This window comes from Telopea speciosissima, chromosome 3 (genome assembly GCF_018873765.1).
Source record: "Telopea speciosissima isolate NSW1024214 ecotype Mountain lineage chromosome 3, Tspe_v1, whole genome shotgun sequence".
NCBI lineage: Eukaryota > Viridiplantae > Streptophyta > Magnoliopsida > Proteales > Proteaceae > Telopea > Telopea speciosissima.
The window spans coordinates 6,300,463-6,323,058 of NC_057918.1; the positions used below are offsets into that span (position 1 = coordinate 6,300,463).

The 22,596-nt window shown below is 47.3% G+C and overlaps 1 protein-coding gene across 3 annotated transcripts; it reads left to right on the forward strand.

The window, feature by feature from the left end:
* Nucleotides 1–21,296: 21,296 nt before the first annotated feature.
* LOC122653972 (LOB domain-containing protein 25) lies at nt 21,297–22,596 on the forward strand. Of its 3 annotated transcripts, none has more exons than XM_043847942.1 (2): nt 21,297–21,594; nt 22,036–22,596. In XM_043847942.1, exon 2 carries the CDS (start codon nt 22,041–22,043, stop codon nt 22,593–22,595), a length of 555 nt encoding a protein of 184 aa, XP_043703877.1. In that variant the 5' UTR covers nt 21,297–21,594; nt 22,036–22,040; the 3' UTR covers nt 22,596. The 3 variants fall into 3 exon arrangements, with proteins under 3 accessions (XP_043703877.1, XP_043703876.1, XP_043703875.1); XM_043847941.1 differs by having other exon boundaries at nt 21,297–21,548; nt 22,033–22,596; XM_043847940.1 differs by having other exon boundaries at nt 21,297–21,543; nt 22,035–22,596.

Below are 22,596 nucleotides of genomic sequence, written 5' to 3' on the forward strand. Positions count from 1 at the left end.
TAGCCGTATGGGCCGTGGCCTCATCCAAATCCTTGATGTCCAAGGATTCCTTGTTGAAGCGGGAGACGAATGCTCGGATCGACTCGTCGGGCCTTTGCTTCACGCTGAGGAGGTTGACCGTGGTCTTCTTATGTTTCATACTACTCTGGAAGCGCATGACAAAGGCTCGGCAGAGTTGAGCCAAGCTTTTTATGGAATTCGACGGCAACCAGGAGAACCATGAGGTCGCCGCGCCCCTGAGGGATGCAGGGAAGGCTCGGCAAGAGACGATCTCGGTTCCCCCGTACATGGTCATCATCGCATTAAAGTAGTTGATGTGATCTGTCGGGTCGGTCGTCCCGTCGTATGGGTCGAACGGGGGAGGTTTGAAACCATTGGGTAGCGACGCGGTCATGATCTCGGGAGGATACGGGTGACGCCCGACCAAAGAGTAGGCATCCGGGGTCGCTTGTTTCTTCAACCCCTCCACTTGCTCGGCCAAATCTCGTAGCCGCTTCTCCAGCTCGATTTCAGGTACTCCGCCAACCGGCTCCTCGGCCCGGGGTCGATAGGGTCGGTCGTCCCGTTGTAGTCGGCCATTCTGGTCAGCTCGGTCCTCACCATCCTTCCTTGTTCTTTTTTCTTCTTGGAAGTTGGACCCTCGGGGGCTCCCCTGTTGTTCTTCTCGGGGAGGTGAGCTCTGACGTCGGGGAGTATGACGCGATCCTTCACCGTGTCTCGGCGCGCGCCTTTCAACCGGGTCTTTCCTTTGTTCTTGGAATCTCCTCGGCGGTTCGTCCTCTCCGATCCGTCCAGAAAATACCGACCTCCTTGCTACAGAGCCGACCGGTTCAATTTCCTGCCTTGTTCGCGGGCTTTGGCGATGTTCTTATTCACCCCGCCGAGCACCTCTACTGGGGCGCGGAGGTGGAGTCTTCTGACGAGACGGGTGCGAGGACGCAGCCCGACTCGGCTCGGCCCTACGTCGGCCACCATTTTGCTGCAAGTTTCTTTCAGCGCGGACCGGAGCTGGAGGGAGCGCGGCGGCGCGGCTGCCCATCAGCCCGCCTCGGGCCATCCGGTTCATGAAGGCGCGCAGCATCTCGTTGGTGTGGAGCATCGCAGAATCGCAAATCCATAACTCGTCGATTATTTGCCGGGGCTTCGGGTCCAAACTCTCCGGCAAGGGTGGCGGTCTGGTAGGCCATTTCCGTCCAAACTTGGCTTGGCCTGTACCCGGCTAGCCGCGGCCGTGGTTAGCGTACCTCCCCCATTCCCGCTCTCTGGAGGAGGAATGGTGCCCGTGATGGGCTGCGCACCACCTGCCATAGGGGGTCTTCTGTTTATCCCCTGCCGAGAGGCTTCGGGGGGCGGTGATCGCTCTCTGCACAACGGGTTGCGGCTCCTCCGTATGGGAAGTAGAGCCATGCCGCCCGACCTCGTGTGCACCATTATTATTGCTCGGGAATTGGCGAAACGACGATGCTTGCCGATGTCGTTCCCACGACGGCGCCAAATCATTGCGTGTGAAAACCTCCGGTGCTTGGTTCGCCCGTGGATGAACCTGCAAAAACCAAGCAATGAGCGCAAGAGGGCCGGTGTGGCTCCGGCCTAGGACTCTCCGATGCTCAAGTCAGGTCTCCAACGCGACAGCGTAACTGCGTAGTAGAAAGCAAGATGCGGAATAGTGCTCCATACCTGGGTATTTATAGGGTAAGGAGGAGATGAGACGGTTGGAAGAGTCCTAGTATGGTAGGAGTCCTTCTTTCGGAAGGTTCTCTCGCTTAGAGCGGAGTGGAGAGTTATTTTCGGGGTCGGACTCTTATTAAGGTAAGAGTCCATGTGTGGTGCGATTCCGTGTCGCGCTGGGATCGTGGCTCGGTCCTTATCCCGTGATTCTCGGGATGTGCTGACGTGGCCCGGAGATCCCCAGTGGGGGGCTATGAGAGCTTCAATGGAGGAGGGCTCGGCCTACAAGGTCGGCCCATGGGGTCGGCAATGGAGGTCGAGCTCGGGAGGTTGGTCTCGGCCATGAGCTCGGCTAGGTGTCTATGGCTGACCCGTATAATCTCGGCCTCAGCCACCGGCTAGCTCGCTCAAACCAGGCTTTGTCAGGTGACTTATTGGATATGGGGTCGGCCCAATTTCCTGCTCGGCCCAACTCGGTTCTCGGACTGAGGTCGGGTCGGCCACGTGGTAGCCTCTGATAGGTGGGGTATTTTATGCCTCATCAGCATATATCCCTGAAAGTGAAAATTTTAATATTCACATCGTATTTGGGGTTTTGTTTGGGAACTGAAAACAATGGGCGAGTTTGGTTTATAAACAGTTCTGGTCGAATACTCAAATGTTAAGAGATAGATAGAGGTGACCTGAGCTTTGATTGGTTAAATTCGTAGAGTCCAAATTTTAACCCTTTTTTTTTCTAGGGGTTGTAGCCTTGTAGGGGTCCTCAGAGAAAGGGGCAGTTGGGCATGGCCATGTTAAGGCGGAGACAAAATGGATCTTTGATTGATAATTTTATGGATCCTCTTTTTTGACTGCGTTTTCGTTCCCTTTTCAGGACAGTTCTGCGGCACTAGGACTGCAAAACAAACACACTCTCTCTCTCTCATTTTTTTTTAATCTGATCTATGATTTACACCTAAGTCCTAACCCTTATATGATCTATGATTTACTCCAAACCCAATCAAGTATGGGTAGATCAAGATGTGAGACCTACTTGTATATGATAAATATTTATCACATGGCAGGCCAGATGTGAATATCGTACCTCTCGATTAACATAAATATTTGACGTATGATAGATGAGAATTGAATATGTAGAGTCTAAACTCCTCCATAGATAAGCGCAGAGACTCAATCCAAGAGAGAGTTATCAAAATCGTAAAATAAGCATTAGAAATCTAGAACCACCAAAAGAGTGCATTTTAATTTAATACTAAGAGGTAACATTTCAGTATATGGGAAGGTATATATATTGAATTTGAACTTGAAATTTGACATATGACAAAAAACCATTGGTTCAGTCAACACAAAACACCAAGAAAAATTAGGAAAGAGACAAAGTCATAAAGAGCCTAAATGTTACTTGTGGAAACCTTAAATGGTTTCTTGTATGGTTCTACTTTGTCACATGACTTGTCAAATGATGTTGACTATGTGGGAAAGTAAAGTTTTGAAAATCCAATAAGAAAATGAAACGTTTGGAAACGAAAACCAATGGATAAAATACATGAGATGACAAGACAAAGGGGTATATGGGTAAGTTTAGATATGAAATTTGATAAATATCAAATCTTGACCATGTGTAATCAATCTGTTTGGAAAATAATACCAAGTAAATGGAGGATGTAGAACTTATCTCAATGGATTAACACTTGAAATGAAGCAATTGCGTATTGGAGGAAAACTTTATAAACGAACGAAAATCACAAACACTTGGTGGGGTTAAGTTGTGCCACTAGTCACTCTTCTATGATGCAATATGGTTTTTTATGAATCAACCTTCAAGATGAAATAATTCCTTATAGGTTTTCTAGTAGTTGTTCAACTCACTTATTGAGCCATATCAAGACACACTTAGGTTGTGCTCAATCATAAGTGAAATGAATCTCAAAAAATCTCTCAAAACGGTAAACCAAGAGGCAAGAGAGAGAGAGAGAGAGGGAGGGAGGTAGTAGAACACTTTAAATCATATCTAAAGTGTCAAGGATGTAACAAGGAATCTCATGTGTCTAGGTGTAAACTGCGTTGCGGTACAAAGAACATCAACCCTTATATTACACGACGCTATCTAATAGTTAAAAGAAGAGGATTTCCCACAACGCTGGTATACTAACTCGGGCATATGAGAATCCCATTACAAATCGTCAAATAAGGAGATTTATGAAAGAGAGAGATAGTATGGGAATATGGGGCCCTCATTATCGTATCAGCTTTCCATATGGTACAATTGAAAATGAATCATATAACAAGGTCTTCCTAAGTGGACCATGCCTTTATGGGCTTTGGAAAAAAAAAAAATTTATTACCTTTAAAATATGGCAACAAAAGGAAGATTCTTTGATCACGGGGGCCAAAAGTCATTGAGTGAAAAGCCTAAAATTCGGTAGACAAATGGAGAATGAGATGAAAACAAGTGCCCACATCTTTACTGCCACATCATCTGCCACGTTTTAAGATTCCTAGATTGTAAAAAAAAGATTGTCTATTAGACGGCACGCTGAGTAGAGAAGTCCTTGACTCCTTGTCCCTTATATTAGGAAAAGTTAAAAACAACATGCCATCTTTCACCGTCCATTGCAATGTCGAGGTGATTGAAATCTTGAAAGTGACTTATAAGTGATCATAATCCATTCGATGGATGATAGATGGCCTTCTGAAAAAAACGAACCTAGCTACGTTCTTCATGTCTCATAGGGCTATTGTGTTAGGCTTTCTCTTGTGTGGTTAAGAATCAGAATCTTGTGCAGAATGATGTTTGCTGTTTGCCCCCCTTTGATTTGTCCCTCCCTCCCTCCCTTATTGCCCCCCTTGATTTGTCAGATCTTTATCACCTCCAGTTTGCTGACCGGTCCAGTTCCCCAGTTCCTCTAACAAAGGGGGGCTGAAATGACCTCTCTACCCATGCCCAAACACCTTGCCCGGGTGGGGTCCATCATCCCCCTATTAGAGGAACTGGGGAACTGGGCCAGTCAGCAAACTGGAGGTGATAATTTTCCTGATTTGTCCCTCCCTCCCTCTCTTCTTTCCTTTTGGGCTCTTTTAAGAACCTTTTGAAAGGATACCTTATTACTAGGTAAATAGGGAATGAGGGAATGAGGGAATGAGGGAACTATTGTATCTCAAAATATATTTTCCCTACAAAATAAGATTAAAAAAAAAAGAAAATTTGTATTGCAAAAATAAGGAACCAATTTCTAAGAGATTGAATAAAAAAAATGGAGGACGTTCTTTATGGGGAAGTGTAGAGGCCACGTGCACATTGGCATCTCAAGGGGTAGAATTTCTTCTTTTCATGGGAGGCGGGGCGGTCATTTCACCCCCCATTGTATCTTGGTGTGGCTTACGCCATCCCATAGAGAACATTTTTCCCAAAATAATTTAGGGTGGGAGTTTTCCACGCTGGTAATATGCACGTTATCACCAATTAGTGGTCTGAAAAATGTATCAATTCATGTGGATCTCATATTTTTAAAATAGATAAAACAAAACAAAGATGGCATGGGGAAGAATACAGACAAGGACAGTGTGTGGATATTTTCTCCAAAAAATTATAAATAAATAGAAAATTTGTAAATCATCATTATTTTATTTTTATCAATTTTTTTTTTTTCATTAAGAAGATACTTGTTGCCTCATAGTGAATCCAATAAACCCATCATTTGAATGATATAATCATGTAAAATAAAAACCCAAACTTATAACTATGAGATGCGATTATTTTTTTTTCTCTTAGAAATATTTTTTTCAATATGAATATTGAAAAAAGAGTACAATTAAAAAATAACCGAATCAAAATTCAAATTAACAAGGGTTTGAGAGGACAACTTAACTCAGGGTGGTCATTTCCCCTCCCCCCTATTAGAGAAGAACTTGAGAAAATGGACCAGGGAAATGGGATCGTTCTCCTCTCAGATTCCCTGCCCGGTTAGGTGCACAGGTTCCTCTCATAGGAGGGGCAGAAATGACGAGCTCACCCCCTGCCCAAACACACTGCCCAGGTGGGGTGAGGTCGTCATTTACGCCCTCCTATGAGAGAAATCTGCGCACCTGACCGGACAGGGAACCTGAGAAGAGAAAAATTCGGGGAAATGAAGTAGATAATAATTCTTTATTTCTCCATATATGAGACTCACCAATAGAGAACCTTCAATGGAAACTCAAAAGTGGGACTCTTTCAACCCAAAATAATATATTGAAAACAAATTCTTCTTCTTCTTCTTACAAACCTAAATATCCATATGTATGTAGATAAGGAAAGAACGAGTCATTGGAATTAATCCATTAAAAAAGAGCCATTGAAAAGAAGGAAAAAAAAACCGTTGGAGAGGAAGAGAAATATAGAATCATGAACAATACATACTCATGAGTCATGACATCATGTGACGTTATAAGCAATACCCTTAAAGCAACCCTTGTTATCCAAGGGCCATCACTGGTCCAATACCCATTTCAATTTTAAAGGGACAAAACTTTACCAAAGAAAAATAAAGGGACTAAAATGAAGAGGGCAAAAGGTAATCATGGTCACTTTGAGTCTCCATACCTAAAACACATTTTCAATTTGCCGAAAAGCTTTTGAACAGTTTAATTAGAGGTTCAAGAAGTGTGTTTAAAAAAGTAAAGTGAGGATGGATTTCTTATGATCAAATGATGGAAACATTAATATTATAAAGCATCAACCAGTAAACGCGTTTCTTATCATTGGAGCCGGCGCCATAGCTTAATATAGTTTATGTTAATAAAACCCTTAATCATTCATTATTCTACTTTGCTTAATGACTCCACTTGGGCTATTTTTTTAAGAACTCAGCCGTAGTTGAGAGAGAGAGGTGGAAGAGATTTAAAAGTACTCATTAAACAATGTCTTTGTAGTACATATTTGCTTCTTCTATATATTTTGTGAATAACTTTAAAGCTACCATTCCATGTCATGATGATTATCAAGTTAGTAATGGATGAGGAGGAGGAGGTTATTGTTGTATGATACTTCTTAATTATATATTTAATTTCTTGTAATCATAAGGGAATTATACGAATATAAGATTTAGTGATATATGTATACTCCATTAGATTGCGTAAAGTAGATTCATGTACCTTGAAATTGATTATAAAAAACAAAAAAAATATATTCTATCATTATAGAAATATGGATCCCTAACTTTACAAAAAATAAAATATGTGATCATGCCTTGTGTCCTTTCTCAATACCAAACTCTACCACTTCTAATGAACCCACGTTGGTGCACCAACAATTAATTTGACGAGCAAGGGGAAATCTTCCACGCCACATCAATTGGGGCACAGGGAAGGGAGAGAGTGTCTGGAATATGAGAAGATATGAGAAAGCAATCTCATATATAGCTAACGGCATGAGAATACTTTTCCCATATTTTTTAAAAAGATCCTTTTAATTATAAGAGTCGCAGTATATACTGTCAAGTAGCAAATAGTGAAGCAATATATTTCACTAACCACAGTGCCGGGGAATAAAACACTTATTAAAAAGTGTTCAAATTTTTCGGTTCTCTTTTAATATTTATTTTTTGAATAAGAGCATTGTTTATATACTTGATTCTTGTAGTTAGTATATATTCGCATACATGTTTATAAAGTAAAGCTGATGAGTATATATAATTCCTCTTTTGTTTTTAAAAGTGTCAACTCAAGATATGTTGCTCATGCGGACATGTGAACCAAAAAAAATTCTCTAACCCTATCTTCCTAGGTCCTATACAAGTGATAGGTTTGCTTTTCCTTTTTTGGTAAATATAGGTTTGCTTTGCTTTCTTTTGTATATGAGTGCTTCCATAAAGTGTATCATATTTGTATGTAAGCTTGGATAATTTAAATTTAGTATAATCTAATTTTTAAAATACTCCTTAGACGCAAAAAAAAATTAAGGCTAAATGTTCTCTATGCAGTAGCGTAGGCTGTGCCTAGACACATGAGGGTGGACGAAATGATCACCCTGCCCCCTGAATGGGCAGCCCATGTGTCTGGGTGCAACCTGCGCTGCTGCACAGAGAACTTCTGCCCAAAAATTAATTACCACAATATAGACACAAAAAGAACTAACAATGGCAGTGTGTATTTCTGTCACAATACTCAAGTTCCATCCATTCAAATCAGGGTTTGAGTAATTGGAATTGTTTACCTCCTATTCCAATCTGAACCATCATGAATCGGCAAAAAATCCCTAAAAAACAAGTTTTGGATCAGTCGGAAGCGGGATTGCCTGGGATCGATTATGATCCGAGCTTGATCCTTCAAACCATGTTCCAAATAGGAAGTGCAACCCAATTTAGGATTAGGGCATATTCCAGCTGATCCAGATCCGATCCGTATTGGATTTCTAAGGTTACGATATATTTTGATATACGCCAAAAGCTCTAGAGCTCATGAAACACGTTAAATTAAGCTCTTTAACCTATCTCATATTAGCTTGGTCCAATCTTGCCCCCATACACTAGATTGAGCCCCATTAGGTACATAACAGATCACAATTGGGATTTATGCCTAACAGTAGATAGCCCTTTCTTGATAGCTTTCACTTTACTCCAAGTAACATTTTCTTAAGTAGCCCTTTCTATGGCTCAAACCCATGACATAGTGATACTTGACTGATACGCCAGATGCTTCAAAGGTGATGGAATGCGTCAAATCAAACCCTTTAATCTATCTCATACTAATCTAGCACCCATACACTAGGTCGAGTCCCGTTAGACACATAACAGATTCTGAACAGATCCGGGTCCCATGAATGATGAAATCTCATTGTGATTGTTGCAACTTGACCTACGATATTGGATTAAGCAATTTCATGAACTATGCTTTGTGTGGGATCAGATAGTTCCATATTTTATCATGTAAATCAAGGATATAAGAAAATCAAGTATTGCAGGCACTGAACTCCTGGTTTCCCTGTGTGTAATGCCAAATTACTGGCTACTCTACAGAAAGGCTTGGCAATTACCAATTAACCACTTAATTTAAGGGAGAGGGATGGGTATGCCAGCATCTCTCTCTTCCTCCTTTTGAAATGACTCCCTTACCCTTTAAGAGGAAAAAAGAGAGATAGACACATAGAGTGCTAGAGTACAGTTCATCGCTAGCATACCCAACTTTTTCCCTTCATTTAATTACAAATTTTATTAATACAACTGCATCGTAAATCATAACCTTCTGATTTACTAAACAAGCTTAAGAAATAAAAGCTGCATGTTGTAGATGATGTTGAGTGATCAGTCTAGTCCTTTTTTGTCCATAACAACTGAATTACAATAATAAAAACTCTCTTGGTACCTAAAATGATCTAATTAATGTGTTCCTTAACCAAAACAATTCAAGAACTGACTTGAGAGTCTTGACCATCAAATCAATAATAGTGATGAAGATAATTAGATTATCTTAAGCAACCCATCATAAAGTTGTTTGGCTACTTCCCCTTTTGCAAGTGCTACCTCCAAAACTTTTATTAATAACAAAAAGTGTCACCGACCATATATATATCCAAATGAAAGCAACTACTCCTAAGGCATAAATATATCTGTCCACCATCAAATTTTCAGTTACAATAGCCGACATGGTCACCATCAGTTCAACTGTATTATTTGAGTTTTAGATAAAAACTTTTCCTGGCAGAGTCTAACAAGAAAACTTTCTTATGTTTGTACTTTTACATTTTATCCAAATCCCTACAAGAAATAAGGTATATATATATATATGAAGTACTAGGTAATTGGAAATGCAAAACAAAACTTATAAAAACCACAAAGAAGTGAATCATACATATTAATATGTAACTCTCTGCTATATTATAATTATATTTTATTTTTTTACTCTATATTATATCAATGTTGTTAGTTTACCTATAAAAGTGTTAGGAAAACAACGCCCAGAATAGTGATTTTGCAGAAGAAAAACAAAGAGAAAGAGAAGATAAACACACAAGACAAGATTTTACATGGTTCATCCCCCAAGTAGGAAGGCTACATCCACGCCCAAGCAATAGAACGGCTTCACTACTTCTCTGAAGAAAAAATTACAAACCCTCAATCGCACACTCCTCTCAAAGAGATGATAACACTTTGTAGGAAAACCCTAACCCATAAAGTACTGAATTGTCCTAGAGACCCAAGAGACCCACTCGGTCTAGTTCAGACCTGAACCCAATATATGTCGAAATACATATCAAATCGAAGATCTCGACGAGCTCTACAGGAATCAGGCCTACGACACTGCAATATGCAATTTTAGGCAATTCTGACATGTTTTGAAGGAGAAACAACCCGCCAAAGAATCACCACAGCACTTTCTGGAGTGAGATCAAACTTCACCAATAACAAAAAGATGTAATAAAACATGTCTCTTCATGTGCAATGCTGTATTATTTCATAAGAAAACTACCCTTTCTTTCTGGGCTGAACAATCTGTTGGCTGATTGCTTTCATCAATAAAAGTTTGGTAAAAGGTTGCTTTCAACTAATAAACTTCTTCAATTTCAATTCTTAGTTCTATAAAGATCAAGTTCTACATAATTTGAGACAATTCAGAAAAAACTTTATCTCCATTATTATATATACATCTCCCTATTATACATACAAGACATTCATCTACCATATATATGCTAGCTAGCTCAACTATGTAAGTTTTTCTAAATTGCATCAAATTATTCAGTTGCACTATGTTGCGTCAAGAAATCGTCGAGCGGTCCTTCGAGTGCCGTCACCTGCAAGTGGACCAAAGGGGTCAATCAGAGAGAACCGGTGTGGTCCCGGCCTAGGGCTCTCCGATGCCAAAGTTAGATCTCCTGGCGCAAACAGATGAATAGTGATTATTCAGTATGAGTTTAGATGTCCTCGATGGGGTTGTGTACCTTGCCTTTTATAGTAGCATATGGCGGTGTGGAGAGTCCTAGTTTGATGGCGATTGTGCCGTTGAGTGGATAGAGGCCCTGGGTAACGGGACTCTATCCTGATTGGCCATCTCCCCGTGGGAGGGAGTGTCCTGGTGGCATCAGGATCCTTGGTGGATAGATACCCGCGTATGGTGTTAACGTCCTTGGTGCTTGAATCCGTCTGGATGACGTGACTTCTAAGCGGTGGTCTAGAGTCCTGGTGGTGACATGAGTCTTGTAGCGATACGATCGGGTCATAGGTGAGTGGCCCCCACCTCACGTTTGTGCCCATGATGCTGTGCCTGGGTGAGGCCGCGCCCGGATGTGTAGCCGCACCTAGGTAAGGTCGCGCCTGAGTGGTGGCCGCGCCTGGGTGAGGCCGCGCCTGGGTGAGAGGCCGCTCCTGGATGTGGCCGCGCCTGAGTGGTGGCCGCGCCTGGGTGTGGCCGCGCTGGGTGTGGCCACGCTTGGTGAGGCTACGCCGAGTGGTGGCCGCGCTGGGTGCAGGCCGCGCTGGGTGCGAGGCCGCGCTGGGTGCAGGCCGCGCTGGTGCAGGCCGCGCTGGGTGCGGGCGCGCTGGTGCAGCGCGCTGGGTGCGAGCGCGCTGGTGCAGCCGAGCCTGGGTGTGGCAGCGCTGGGTGCGAGCCGCGCTGGGTGTGGCGCGCTGGGTGCGGCGGCGCTGGGTGTGGCCGCGCTGGGTGAGAGGCCTCCTGGTTGTGGCCACGCCTAGGTGAGGCTGCGCCGAGTGGAGGCTACGCCTTGGTGTTGGCCGCGCCGGGTATTGGGACCCTGGTTCGTTTCCCTTGGTTCGGAGCGGGTCGCCTGTGACACGTGGCGGCCTTGATTGGCCCGATGAATATTGGATGTATCATTTGCCCCCACTCTCTTGGGATAGGATGTCCAAGAGAGTAGATGCCTTTACATAGTGAGGGGTCCGCGCAAACAGACTTTCCTTGCGGGGCTTGCACTCGTAACTCTAGTAATGAGGTAGGAGAGGTTGGGGGTTCAAACCTTACCTCCTACACTTTTTCTTTTTGTTTTTTGTAGGTATATGTTCCTTTCTCTCCCTTCTTCTTTCACTTCTCATTTCTCTTTCTTACTTCTTGTCTCCTCTTTTGCTCTCCTTTAATTCCCCCTTTTTGTCTTTTGTCTTCTCTTTGGTGCCCACCATGTGCTTGTTTTTGGGTCACCTCCACTAGTATCTATTTTGCTTGATTTTGGGTCCTTGTGTTGAGGTTGTGTTGTCTTGGTGCCTTGGTTTGCTTGGAAAGCTTGGGTGGTGCTTGGCTTGAGTGCCTTCCCTCTTGTGATCTCTGTTACTTGACCGTGCCCCAGTGGTGTGGCCGCGTCGTCGTGTGCCTGCCTCCCAGTGCCATCGCCTTCCCCTTGAGGTAAGTTCGGACCCCTTCTCTTTCTTTTTTCTTTTTTTTTTTTCCTTTATGCAGGGCTGCCCCTAGGTGAGGCCGCGCCTGCGGGAGCGAGGCCGCGCCTGGGGTGGCCGCACCTGCGGGCGTGAGGCCGCTGGGTCACTGCGCCTGCGTGAGGCAGCGCCTGGGTGGCCGCCGCCTGCGGGTGTGAGGCTGCGTCTGGGATGGCTGTGCCTGTGGATGTGAGGCCGCGCCTATGGTGGCCACGGCGTGGGTGTGATGGACCCTCATGCTTGTCCACTCCCCTTCTTCTTGTCTGTGATGGATCTCTTGTTTATACTTTGCGGTGGTCTTCATTTCATTTTTTCTTCGGCTTCTTGTGCGGGAGATCGTTGCTCTGAGCAAGTAGCTAGTCTGCTTCATTATTTTATCCATGTCATCACCTAATGACTCTGATCTGACTGCGGTCGTGGTTGGATCCCTTGAGGAGTCTTCTTCCCCCGCGGATACTTTTTCTTTTTTGCCTTCCCCTGTTGGTAGTGAAGGAGAGGAGGAGGTTTCTGGAGATTCCACTCCTAGTAGGGGTCGTAGGGCCTCCAGAGCTTCTATTTCTGTTGGTGACCTTAGGAGTAAGTTGGCTTTCATTCCTAGCGTCTTGACTTCTTCGGACTTGGCGGTTCGTATCCTGGAGAAGACCCGTGATTATGACTTCTCAAGGTTCCCCGAGGTCACTACTGCTTTTGCCGAGCGCTATAGTGGCTCGTGTCTCTCCCGAGGATGATGTTGTGGTGACAGAGAGGAGGGTGCGGTCTTACCAGAGGAGAGTGTTGCTTGTCCGGCTGAGGCTGATATGATGTCTCCTTCTGGATCAGAGGCTGCTCCTCCATTAGATGCCCCCTGATTTTATAGATGTTCTTTCTGGATGTTGACTTTTTTGATGATAACTTTTGGATTGTGATGCTTGCTTTTGTATGTACTTGACTCTTTCTTTAGATGTTGATATGATTTGATCCTTGTCGCTTTGATATTGATTGCATTGTCTCCTGGTGATCATTTGTGCGTTGATGCTTTTTAACCCTTGATAGTCATAGGATTTTGGTAGTGGCGTCGTGCCTTGGTGATCCTTGGACCTTGGTGGGTTAACGCCTTAGGCGTAGAGCCTCAGTGTTGGTATGACGCCTTAGGCATACAACGTCAGTGGTGGCACGTCGCCTTAGGCATGAAGCCTCAGTGTTGGCATGTTGCCTTAGGCATAAAGCCTCAATGTTGGCATGTCGCCTTAGGCATGAAGCCTCAGTGTTGGCATATCGCCTTAGGCACGAAGCCTCAGTGTTGGCATGTCGCCTTAGGCATGAAGCCTCAGTGTTGGCATATCGCCTTAGGCACGAAGCCTCAGTGTTGGCATGTCGCCTTAGGCATAAAGCCTCAGTGTTGGCATATCGCCTTAGGCATGAAGCCTCAGTGTTGGCATATCGCCTTAGGCACGAAGCCTCAATGTTGTCATATCGCCTTAGGCCCGAAGCCTCAGTGTTGGCATATCGCCTTAGGCATGAAGCCTCAGTGTTGGCATATCGCCTTAGGCACGAAGCCTCAATGTTGGCATATCCCCTTAGGCGCGAAGCCTCAGTGTTGGCATATCGCCTTAGGCACGAAGCCTCAATGTTGGCATATCGCCTTAGGCACGAAGCCTCAGTGTTGGCATGTCACCTTAGGCATAAAGCCTCAATATTGGCATGTCGCCTTAGGCACGAAGCCTCAGTGTTGGCATGTCGCCTTAGGCACGAAGCCTCAGTGTTGGCATATCGCCTTAGGCACGAAGCCTCAGTGTTGGCATATCGTCTTAGGCACGAAGCCTCGATGTTGGCATACGCCTTAGGCACGAAGCCTCGATGTTGGCATACCGCCTTAGGCACGAAGCCTCGATGTTGGCATACCGCCTTAGGCCCGAAGCCTCGATGTTGGCATACCGCCTTAGGCACGAAGCCTCGATGTTGGCATACCGCCTTAGTGTAGTGGCCGTGATTCGATTGAGTGGTAGGAGAAGACAAGTATTCTTGCAACATTTCTTTATTTTGACTGAAATTCACATTGTCTTAGATGTTGTCTACTGCTACTCCTACTGCTACTGCTTCTGTTACCACTACCACTACTCTGCTATGCTTCTACTGGTAGTACTTCTTCAGATGTTCTGAGTTCCAGGTACGGTCTACCTTCTTGCCCCCTGGAGTCTTCAAGCGGTAAGTCCCTGGGCGTATCTGCTTGGAGACTATGTAGGGTCCTTCCCAGTTGGGTGACAGCTTCCCCGCCTTCTGTGGCTGCGATGCGCTTGCCCTCCGTAGTACTAAATCTCCCTGGTGGAATAGCCTTTCCTTGACCCTGGCGTTATAGTACTTGGCGACGTTCTTGGTAGGCGACGTTCCTTAGTAGTGCTTTTCGCGGACCTCATCTATAAAGTCTAGGTTCGCCCGCAGTCCGTCGACATAAGTGCGTTCATTGAAGTGCAGAACCCTATGGGACATAGCGCAGACCTCTACCGGCGCCAATGCTTCAGTGCCATATGCTAGGCGGAATGGGCTCTCTCCTGTGGGCGTCCGCACTGTAGTTCGGTATGCCCACAGGACGCTTGGTAGCTCTTCTACCCACTTGCCTTTGGCTCCTTCTAGCCTTTTCTTGACTCCTTCCAGTAGCGTTCTGTTGGTGACCTCCACCTGACCATTGGCCTGTGGGTATGCTACCGACACAGGCCGATAGTCGATGTTGTAGCTGTGACAGAATGCTTGGAATTTAGGGTTGTTGAATTGTTTCCCATTGTCTGAGACGAGGATCCGTGGTACCCCGAATCTGTAGATGACGTCGTCGCCGACGAACTTCTCCATCTCTGTCTCTGTTATCTTGGCCAAGGGTTTAGCTTCAACCCACTTGGTGAAGTAGTCGATCGCAACGACCAGGTACTTTCTGTTTCCTGGTGATGCGGTGAAGTTGCCCAAGATGTCTAGTCCCCACATGGCAAAAGGTATGGGATTGAGGATTGATGTCAGCTTGGTGGCGGGTAGATGGGGTACTGGGGCGAACAACTGACATTGCTCGCACTTCTTGGCATATTGGATGGCCTCCTCTTGCATTCGTGGCCAGTATAGTCCCTGGCGGAGGATTTTGTAGGCTAGGGCTCGTCCCCCCATGTGGCTTCCACATATCCCCTCATGGACTTTGGCTAGGGCGTACTCTGCCCCCTTTGGTCCTAGGCACCGGAGTAGTGGTGCTATTGCCCCCCGCTTGTACAGTACCCCGTCTAGGACGGTGTACTTTGCAGCTCTCATCTTGATCTTCCTTGCTTCGGCCTTGTCTTCTGGTAAGACATCGTTCTGGAGGTAGTTGAGTAGAGGGTCCATCCAGCTAGGTCCCTCCGTGATCTCATTAACCTGCTTTTCCTTATACGTTGGCTCATGCAGGATCTCAACATAGACTGCGCTAGCCAAATTTCGGAGTTCCTCATTGGCTAGCCTGGATAGGGCATCAGCGGCGACGTTCTCCTCCCTGGGAACTCGAACCATCTCAAACTTCTCGAAACCCTCGATCAATGCTTGAGCGCGTGCTAGGTATGATGCCATCCTCTCATCTTTTGCCTCATACTCTCCATTCACCTGGTTCACCACGAGCTGGGAGTCGCTCCGGGTGGATAGGTGTGTGACTTGGATGGCTTTGGCCACCCGGAGTCCAGCTAGTAATGCCTCGTACTCTGCTTCGTTATTGGATGCTTGGAAGGTGAACCGCAGAGCATATTGGATACGAAATCCCTCGGGGCTGGTTAATATGAGCCCAACGCCGCATTGCTCGACCCGTCCACGAACATGTCCCACGATCCGTGATCCTTCTCTTCGGGCTCCCCTGTTTGTGACTCGATCTCAGACTGGGTACACTCTGCAATGAAATCTGCAAGAGCCTGGCCTTTGATGGCTGTCTTTGGTTGGAACTTGATGTCATGCTCACTTAACTCCACCGCCCATGCTATCAATCGTCCAGGAGACGCCGGCTTGTGCAATATCTTCTTCAAGGGTAGGTGTGAGGGACTGCGATGGTATGGGCTTGGAAGTATGGTCGTAGCTTCCTGGCTGCCATTACCAATGCATAGGCTACCTTCTCGATCCTAGTGTACCTGGTCTCTGCATCGATCGGGACATGGCGACGTAGTAGATGGGCCTCTGGACTTTGTCTTCTTCCTTCAGCGATCGCGCCGACGCGCGACAGGGTGGCGGCCGGTATAGCCGCAACTCTTCGTTAGGTTCCGGTCGCCCCAGGGGTGGGCTCTCTAGGTACTCCTTCAATTCTCCGAACGCCTTTTGGCACTCTTCCGTCCATGTGAAGTCCTTAGGGCTCGGAGGTTCTTCAATGTTTTGAAGAATGGTAAGCACTTATCACCGATCGTGACACGAACCTGGAAAGGGCGGCGACCCTCCCATTCAACCTCTCGCACTTCCCGACCGTTCGAGGAGGTGCCATCTCTTGGATGGCCTTGATCTTAGATGGGTTAGCTTCTATTCCACTGACCGAGACCATGAACCCCAGGAATTTTCCCGACGTTACACCGAAGGCGCACTTTGCGGGGTTTAGCTTCATCCGGTTCCTCCTCGATCGCGAAGGCTTCCTCTAGGTCGGTCGGTGTTGGTTGGTGTGGACGCTTTTCACAAGCATGTCATCCACATATACCTCCATGTTGCGCCCGATCTGCTCCTCGAACATCTTGTTGACCATTCTCTGGTAGGTGGCCTCTGCATTCTTTAACCCGAACGGCATGACGTTGTAGCAGTAGTTCTCTTTGTCCGTCCGGAATGCGGTGTAAGACTCGTCATCCTCATACATGAGGATCGGTTGTATCCGGAGTAGGCGTCCATGAAACTCAGCATCTCATGGCGGCGGTGGCGTCGTCGATGGGGTCGATCCGGGCGGTGGGTACTCATCTTTTGGGCATGCCTTGTTCAGGTCGGTGTAGTCGACACACATCCTCCACTTCCCACTTGGCTTTGGTACCATGACCACGTTGGCGAGCCATGTTGGGAACTTCTCCTTTCTGATGAACCCTGATCGGCTTAACTTCTCGACCTCCTCCTTGATTGCTGCTTGTCGGTCAAGGGCGATGTTACGCCGCTTCTGTTGAATGGGCTTCCTGGTTGGGTCGACATGTAGTCGGTGTTCCACTATAGAACGTGGTATTCCTGGCATGTCGGAGGTCGACCATGCGAAGACATCCATGTTCGCTTGGAGGAGGTGTCCAAGCCCTTCTTTTGTTCCTTGCTTAGCAATGAGCCGACTGAACGACCTTGGAGGGGTCATCCTGGCCGAGGGCCATGGGATGAGGTCTTCCACTGGCCTTCCCCTTCTCTCTCTGTCAGTTCATCTCTCAGTCATGATCATGCTCTCTAGGCATAGTGCCATTCCACGTGTTGCCATTATTCTTTTTCATGAAGGTGGCGTAGCACTCCTTGCTTTCTTCGATCTCCTCGGACTTCGCCTACCCCATTCTCGGTGGGGAACTTCATCTTGGTGAAGTGGTGATATGACTCCTCTACGGCTGTCAGTGATGGTCGCCCTAAGAGGCCGTTGAAGGACACCACGGACTTGACTACCATGAAGTTTACCATGATGGTTACTTGTTGAGGGTGTACCCCGAAGGTGACGGGTAGCTCTATGGTACCTCTGATGGAGGCGGTGGCACCGAGAATCCATGGAGATAAGTGGGCTCTGGTTTGAGCTGGTCGTCCCCGAACCCGAACTGTCGATAGGCGTCCAAGGAGAGTACGTCAACGGACGCCCCTGTGTCTATCAATACCCTGTGTACAGGTCGATTGGCTACCTCCACCTGTACTACCAGGGCATCTTCATGCGGGAAGTTTAGTCCTTCCAAGTCTTCATCTGAGAAGGAGATCACCGCCTCAGTCTTGGCTATCTTGCTGGGCTTCTCTGCCACTCCCACGAACCTGGCATGAGCTTTAGCTTTTCTGGTGGACTCTTGCCCTGGTCCTCCAAGTATGGTGAGGATGGGAGGTCCCTTGGTGCCACTAGGTTCTGTGGCATCTCTCCGCTCTTCTGGGCGGTCTCTCTCTTGATCTGTTCTTCTTTCTTCTCGTCTCGGCTCTACTCTGTCTCCGTCGCGACCTCTATCTCCTTGGCCTGAGCGGTTGTCACGTCTCCCCTTCACATATTTGTTCAAGCTTCCTGCTTTTACCAGTTGTTCTATCTCTCTCTTCAATTGATAGCACTCCTCTGTGTCGTGCCCATTCTCTTTGTGGAAGAGACAATATTTGTTAGGGTTTCGCTTCTCTGGCGCTGCTAACATGGGTCGTGGCCAATGGAGTAGGTCACGGTCCTGGATCTGCATGAGTATCTGGGACCTGGTGGTGTTCAGTGGTGTGAACTCAGGGGTGCTTGCCCTCTCACTTCTCTCTGGGCGGCGGTCTGTCCTCCTGGATGGGCGGTCGCTCTGCTCTTGTCGGCGCTCTGTCCTTGACCTCTTACCCTCTTTGCGGTCATCAGGTGCTGGCCTCTTGTTGTCCTGTGGCTTGGCCTCGATTATTTTTGTTCTAGCTTGTAGTACCTCGGCCATATTTGCAAACTCGTTGCACCGCTCCAGGAGCTCTTTCATAGTCCTGGTCTCATGACGTGCCAGGTCCTTGATCAAGTCCAGGTCCCTAATACCTCCTGCTAGGGCTGCATGCTGTGTCTGGTCATCCAAGTCCCGAACCTCCAGGGACTCCTTGGTGAACCTGGTAACGTATTCCCTGAGAGATTCCCCAGGGTTCTGTACCACGTTTAGTAGATTGACGGTGGTCTTCTTCTGCTTGACGCTGCTTTGGAAACGGGTGACGAACTGTTCACATACCTCTGCAAACGAGCATATAGATCTCGGTCGTAGCCTGGAGAACCATGATGTGGCTGCTTCCTTAAGGGACGCAGGGAATGCCCGACAGGATACCACGTCCGACCCCCCATACAGCGTCATCATGCCATTAAAGTAGTTGATGTGGTCATTAGGGTCAGTGGTACCACTGTAGAGTTCAAAGGTGGGTAGTCGAAACCTGGAAGGTAGTGTGGCTGACATGATCTCTGCCGAGAAGGGGTGTTGTCCAGGTATGGAATGTGTCTCGCCTTTGGTCTGCTTCTTCAACCCTTCCGACTTCTCATCCAGGTCGCGGAGTCTTTGATCGAGCTCCTCGTCCCGTGTTCCGCCCCCACGCTGGTGGACGTTCGCTGCGACCTCGTTCACGCTCTCTCCTGGATGTCCCCTCCCGCCTTGAGTGTTGGTGGGATGGGGAATGGTCACGCCGTGATGAATCCTGCCGTGAAGGTGAGGGGCTTTCCTCTCTGTAGGTCCGGCTTCGTCGTGGTAGGTGACTTTCTTCCAGTCGTCCGTCGAACACGGACCTCCGGACCGATCTCTGCGGGCTAGACACCCTCGCCCTGGGTGTTGGCGTCCTCCCACGTTCTGACCGTGGTGAGAGGTCTCTTGTTCTCCTGGGATCTTGGGAAGGCTCCCCCGCGGAGTGGGGGTTGCCCTGTCGCGCAAGTCTCTCGATCTCGCGCCCGGGAGATGATCTCCTAGGGTTTGGCTCTTGTTGAGGTATGGACTCCACCCTTGCCTGGTGAAGTCCTCCGACGGTGAGATGTCGCACGCTGCGTCAGGTATTCTCGAAAGAGTCGTTGTTCACCGAGGATCTGTCGTTGCAGGTCGTTGATCTGACCTACAGTGGCTGGAGCATTGGGGTCAGGTGTCACCTCCACCACCACATCGTTGGCCTCGTCATTGTTGGGCTCGGCGATCACGAACTGGTCATTAAGGGGGATCTCCTCCTCCAGAGGGACATGGTCCTGGTCGTTGGCTCTGCGGCGAGAGCCCTCTGGGGGTGGTGATCCGTTCCTTGCTCCGTTGTTGGTGGTGGTAGTCTTCCTTCGTGCCATTGAATGAGTATGGAAGCGAGCTAGTAGCTGTAATGGCTAGCGTCGTTCCCACAGACGGCGCAAATCTGTTGCGTCAAGAAATCGTCGAGCGGTCCTTCGAGTGCCGTCACCTGCAAGTGGACCAAAGGGGTCAATCAGAGAGAACCGGTGTGGTCCCGGCCTAGGGCTCTTCGGTGCCAAAGTTAGATCTCCTGGCGCAAATAGATGAATAGTGATTATTCAGTATGAGTTTAGATGTCCTCGATGGGGTTGTGTACCTTGCCTTTTATAGTAGCATATGGCGGTGTGGAGAGTCCTAGTTTGATGGCGATTGTGCCGTTGAGTGGATAGAGGCCCTGGGTAACGGGACTCTATCCTGATTGGCAATCTCCCCGTGGGAGGGAGTGTCCTGGTGGCATCAGGATCCTTGGTGGATAGATACCCGCGTATGGTGATAACGTCCTTGGTGCTTGAATCCGTCTGGATGATGTGACTTCTAAGCGGTGGTCTAGAGTCCTGGTGGTGACATGAGTCTTGTAGCGATACGATCGGGTCATAGGTGAGTGGCCCCCACCTCACGTTTGTGCCCACGATGCTGTGCCTGGGTGAGGCCGCGCCCGGATGTGTAGCCGCACCTAGGTGAGGTCGCGCCTGAGTGGTGGCCGCGCCTGGGTGAGAGGCCGCTCCTGGATGTGGCCGCGCCTGAGTGGTGGCCGCGCCTGGGTGTGGCCGCGCCTGGGTGTGGCCACGCCTTGGTGAGGCTACGCCTGAGTGGTGGCCGCGCCTGGGTGCGAGCCGCCCCAGTGCGAGGCCGCGCTGGGTGCGAGGCCGCGCTGGGTGCGAGCCGCGCACGGTGCAAGCCGCGCTGGGTGCGGAGCGCGCTGGGTGTGGCCGCGCTGGGTGCGAGCCGCGCTGGGTGCGGGCCGCGCTGGGTGTGGCAGCGCTGGGTGTGGCCGCGCCTGGGTGAGAGGCCTCCTGGTTGTGGCCACGCCTAGGTGAGGCTGCGCCCGAGTGGAGGCCACGCCTTGGTGCTGGCCGCGCCCGGGTATTGGGACCCTGGTTCGTTTCCCTTGGTTCTGGAGCGGGTCGCCCTGTGACACGTGGCGGCCACTGATTGGCCCGATGAATATTGGATGTATCACACTACCTAATGTAATGTAATTTAAGATGACCCCTTTTCTCTTTTCTCTTGGTCTTCTTATTTTATTATGATTATTTTTTCTGAATTTATTAAAAAGTTAATAAGATTATGAGCCTTATTAAGAGAATATATATATATAAATATATATATTTGTGGGAAATAAGGGAGTCAGACCAGAAGGGGACAGGTGAAATGTAGTAGCCCCTGATAAAATAAGTACAGTGTCATAGTCATTCTTTTTAGACAACCATCAACTCTCCCATTTATTTACCCCCTTGTCCTTTCTCTTTCCTTTTCTATTCACTAAAAATGCTCTTTGCCTTCATCCCCCATCATCCCTTCCCTTTAGCTACTGAAAATTTTCTGTCCCTTCCTTCTCCAATTAGGGTTTCCTCTTTTAGGACTCAAACTTCAGTGAACTGTTACCATTCAATAGAAACAGTTCCATTGATCTCGGAAGAATCAAATAACAGATCTTGAAAGAGCTCATACAAGGGAAAAAAAAAAAGTACTACTCGTTTCTTTTCTGGTCAAGAAACCCAGATCACAGACAGGTAAGCACATGCAGCTGCCCTTTTTGACCATTATTTTCTTTCCGTTTTTTCCTTTATTTATTTATATATATTTTTTGGTTAGATAAGCTATAGAGATACCACATGACCTTGGGTTTCAGTCTCTGATTAGGGTTGTGCCAAAAAAGATACTATTCTCAATTAGTTGTAACTGAATTCCATGAAATGAAGGAGTCTCAGAGAGAAAATCTGTGCCCTAGATTCTATGTGTATATCTTCAGTGGCTGGTGTCCATATAATTGAGAGAAAAAGAGGGGGGGAGGAGAATGGACAAAATTAACCATTTACCTTCAATAAACTAAAGGAATTTAAGAACTAGTGTCTTTAAAATTAGTTCTAAAATTGTCTTTAAGAGAAAGTGCATGAAATCTTTCATATTTCATGGTTGATCTGTTTAGTGGTTTATATTGTTGACGACAGAAGTAAAGATGGCTTCATCAAGCTCTTCCAGCTCACCCTGTGCGGCTTGCAAGTTCTTAAGGAGGAAGTGCATGTCTGGTTGCATCTTTGCACCTTATTTCCCACCAGAAGAGCCACAGAAATTTGCTACTGTTCACAAGATCTTTGGTGCTAGTAATGTTACAAAGATACTCAATGAACTCCCCCAACATCAAAGAGAAGATGCAGTGAACTCCCTTGCCTACGAAGCCGAAGCAAGAATTAAAGATCCAGTCTATGGATGTGTAGGGGCTATCTCTTTCCTACAAAGACAGGTTCAAAGGCTTCAAAAGGAATTAGATGCTGCCAATGCTGATCTGATTCGATATGCCAGTAACCAAATTCCGGCGGCATTGCCTGCACAGCTTCAAATACCCATACCTCGCCGGAGGTCTTTGGACTTTGGTAGAAGGATGGGAGAAGGTGGAGGAGGTTCTTTTTACCTGGCTTCTGATTTGCCTTTTCAATACCCTCCTCCTCCTCCCCCTTGGCCTGATAATCCTTCAGGAAATATTCATGGTGGTGGTGGTGGTGGCAAAATGTGAA

Excerpts from the sequence above, each read along its gene's own strand:
- LOC122653972 (XM_043847942.1), top strand. The coding sequence starts at position 22,041 with ATGGCTTCATCAAGCTCTTCCAGCTCACCCTGTGCGGCTTGCAAGTTC.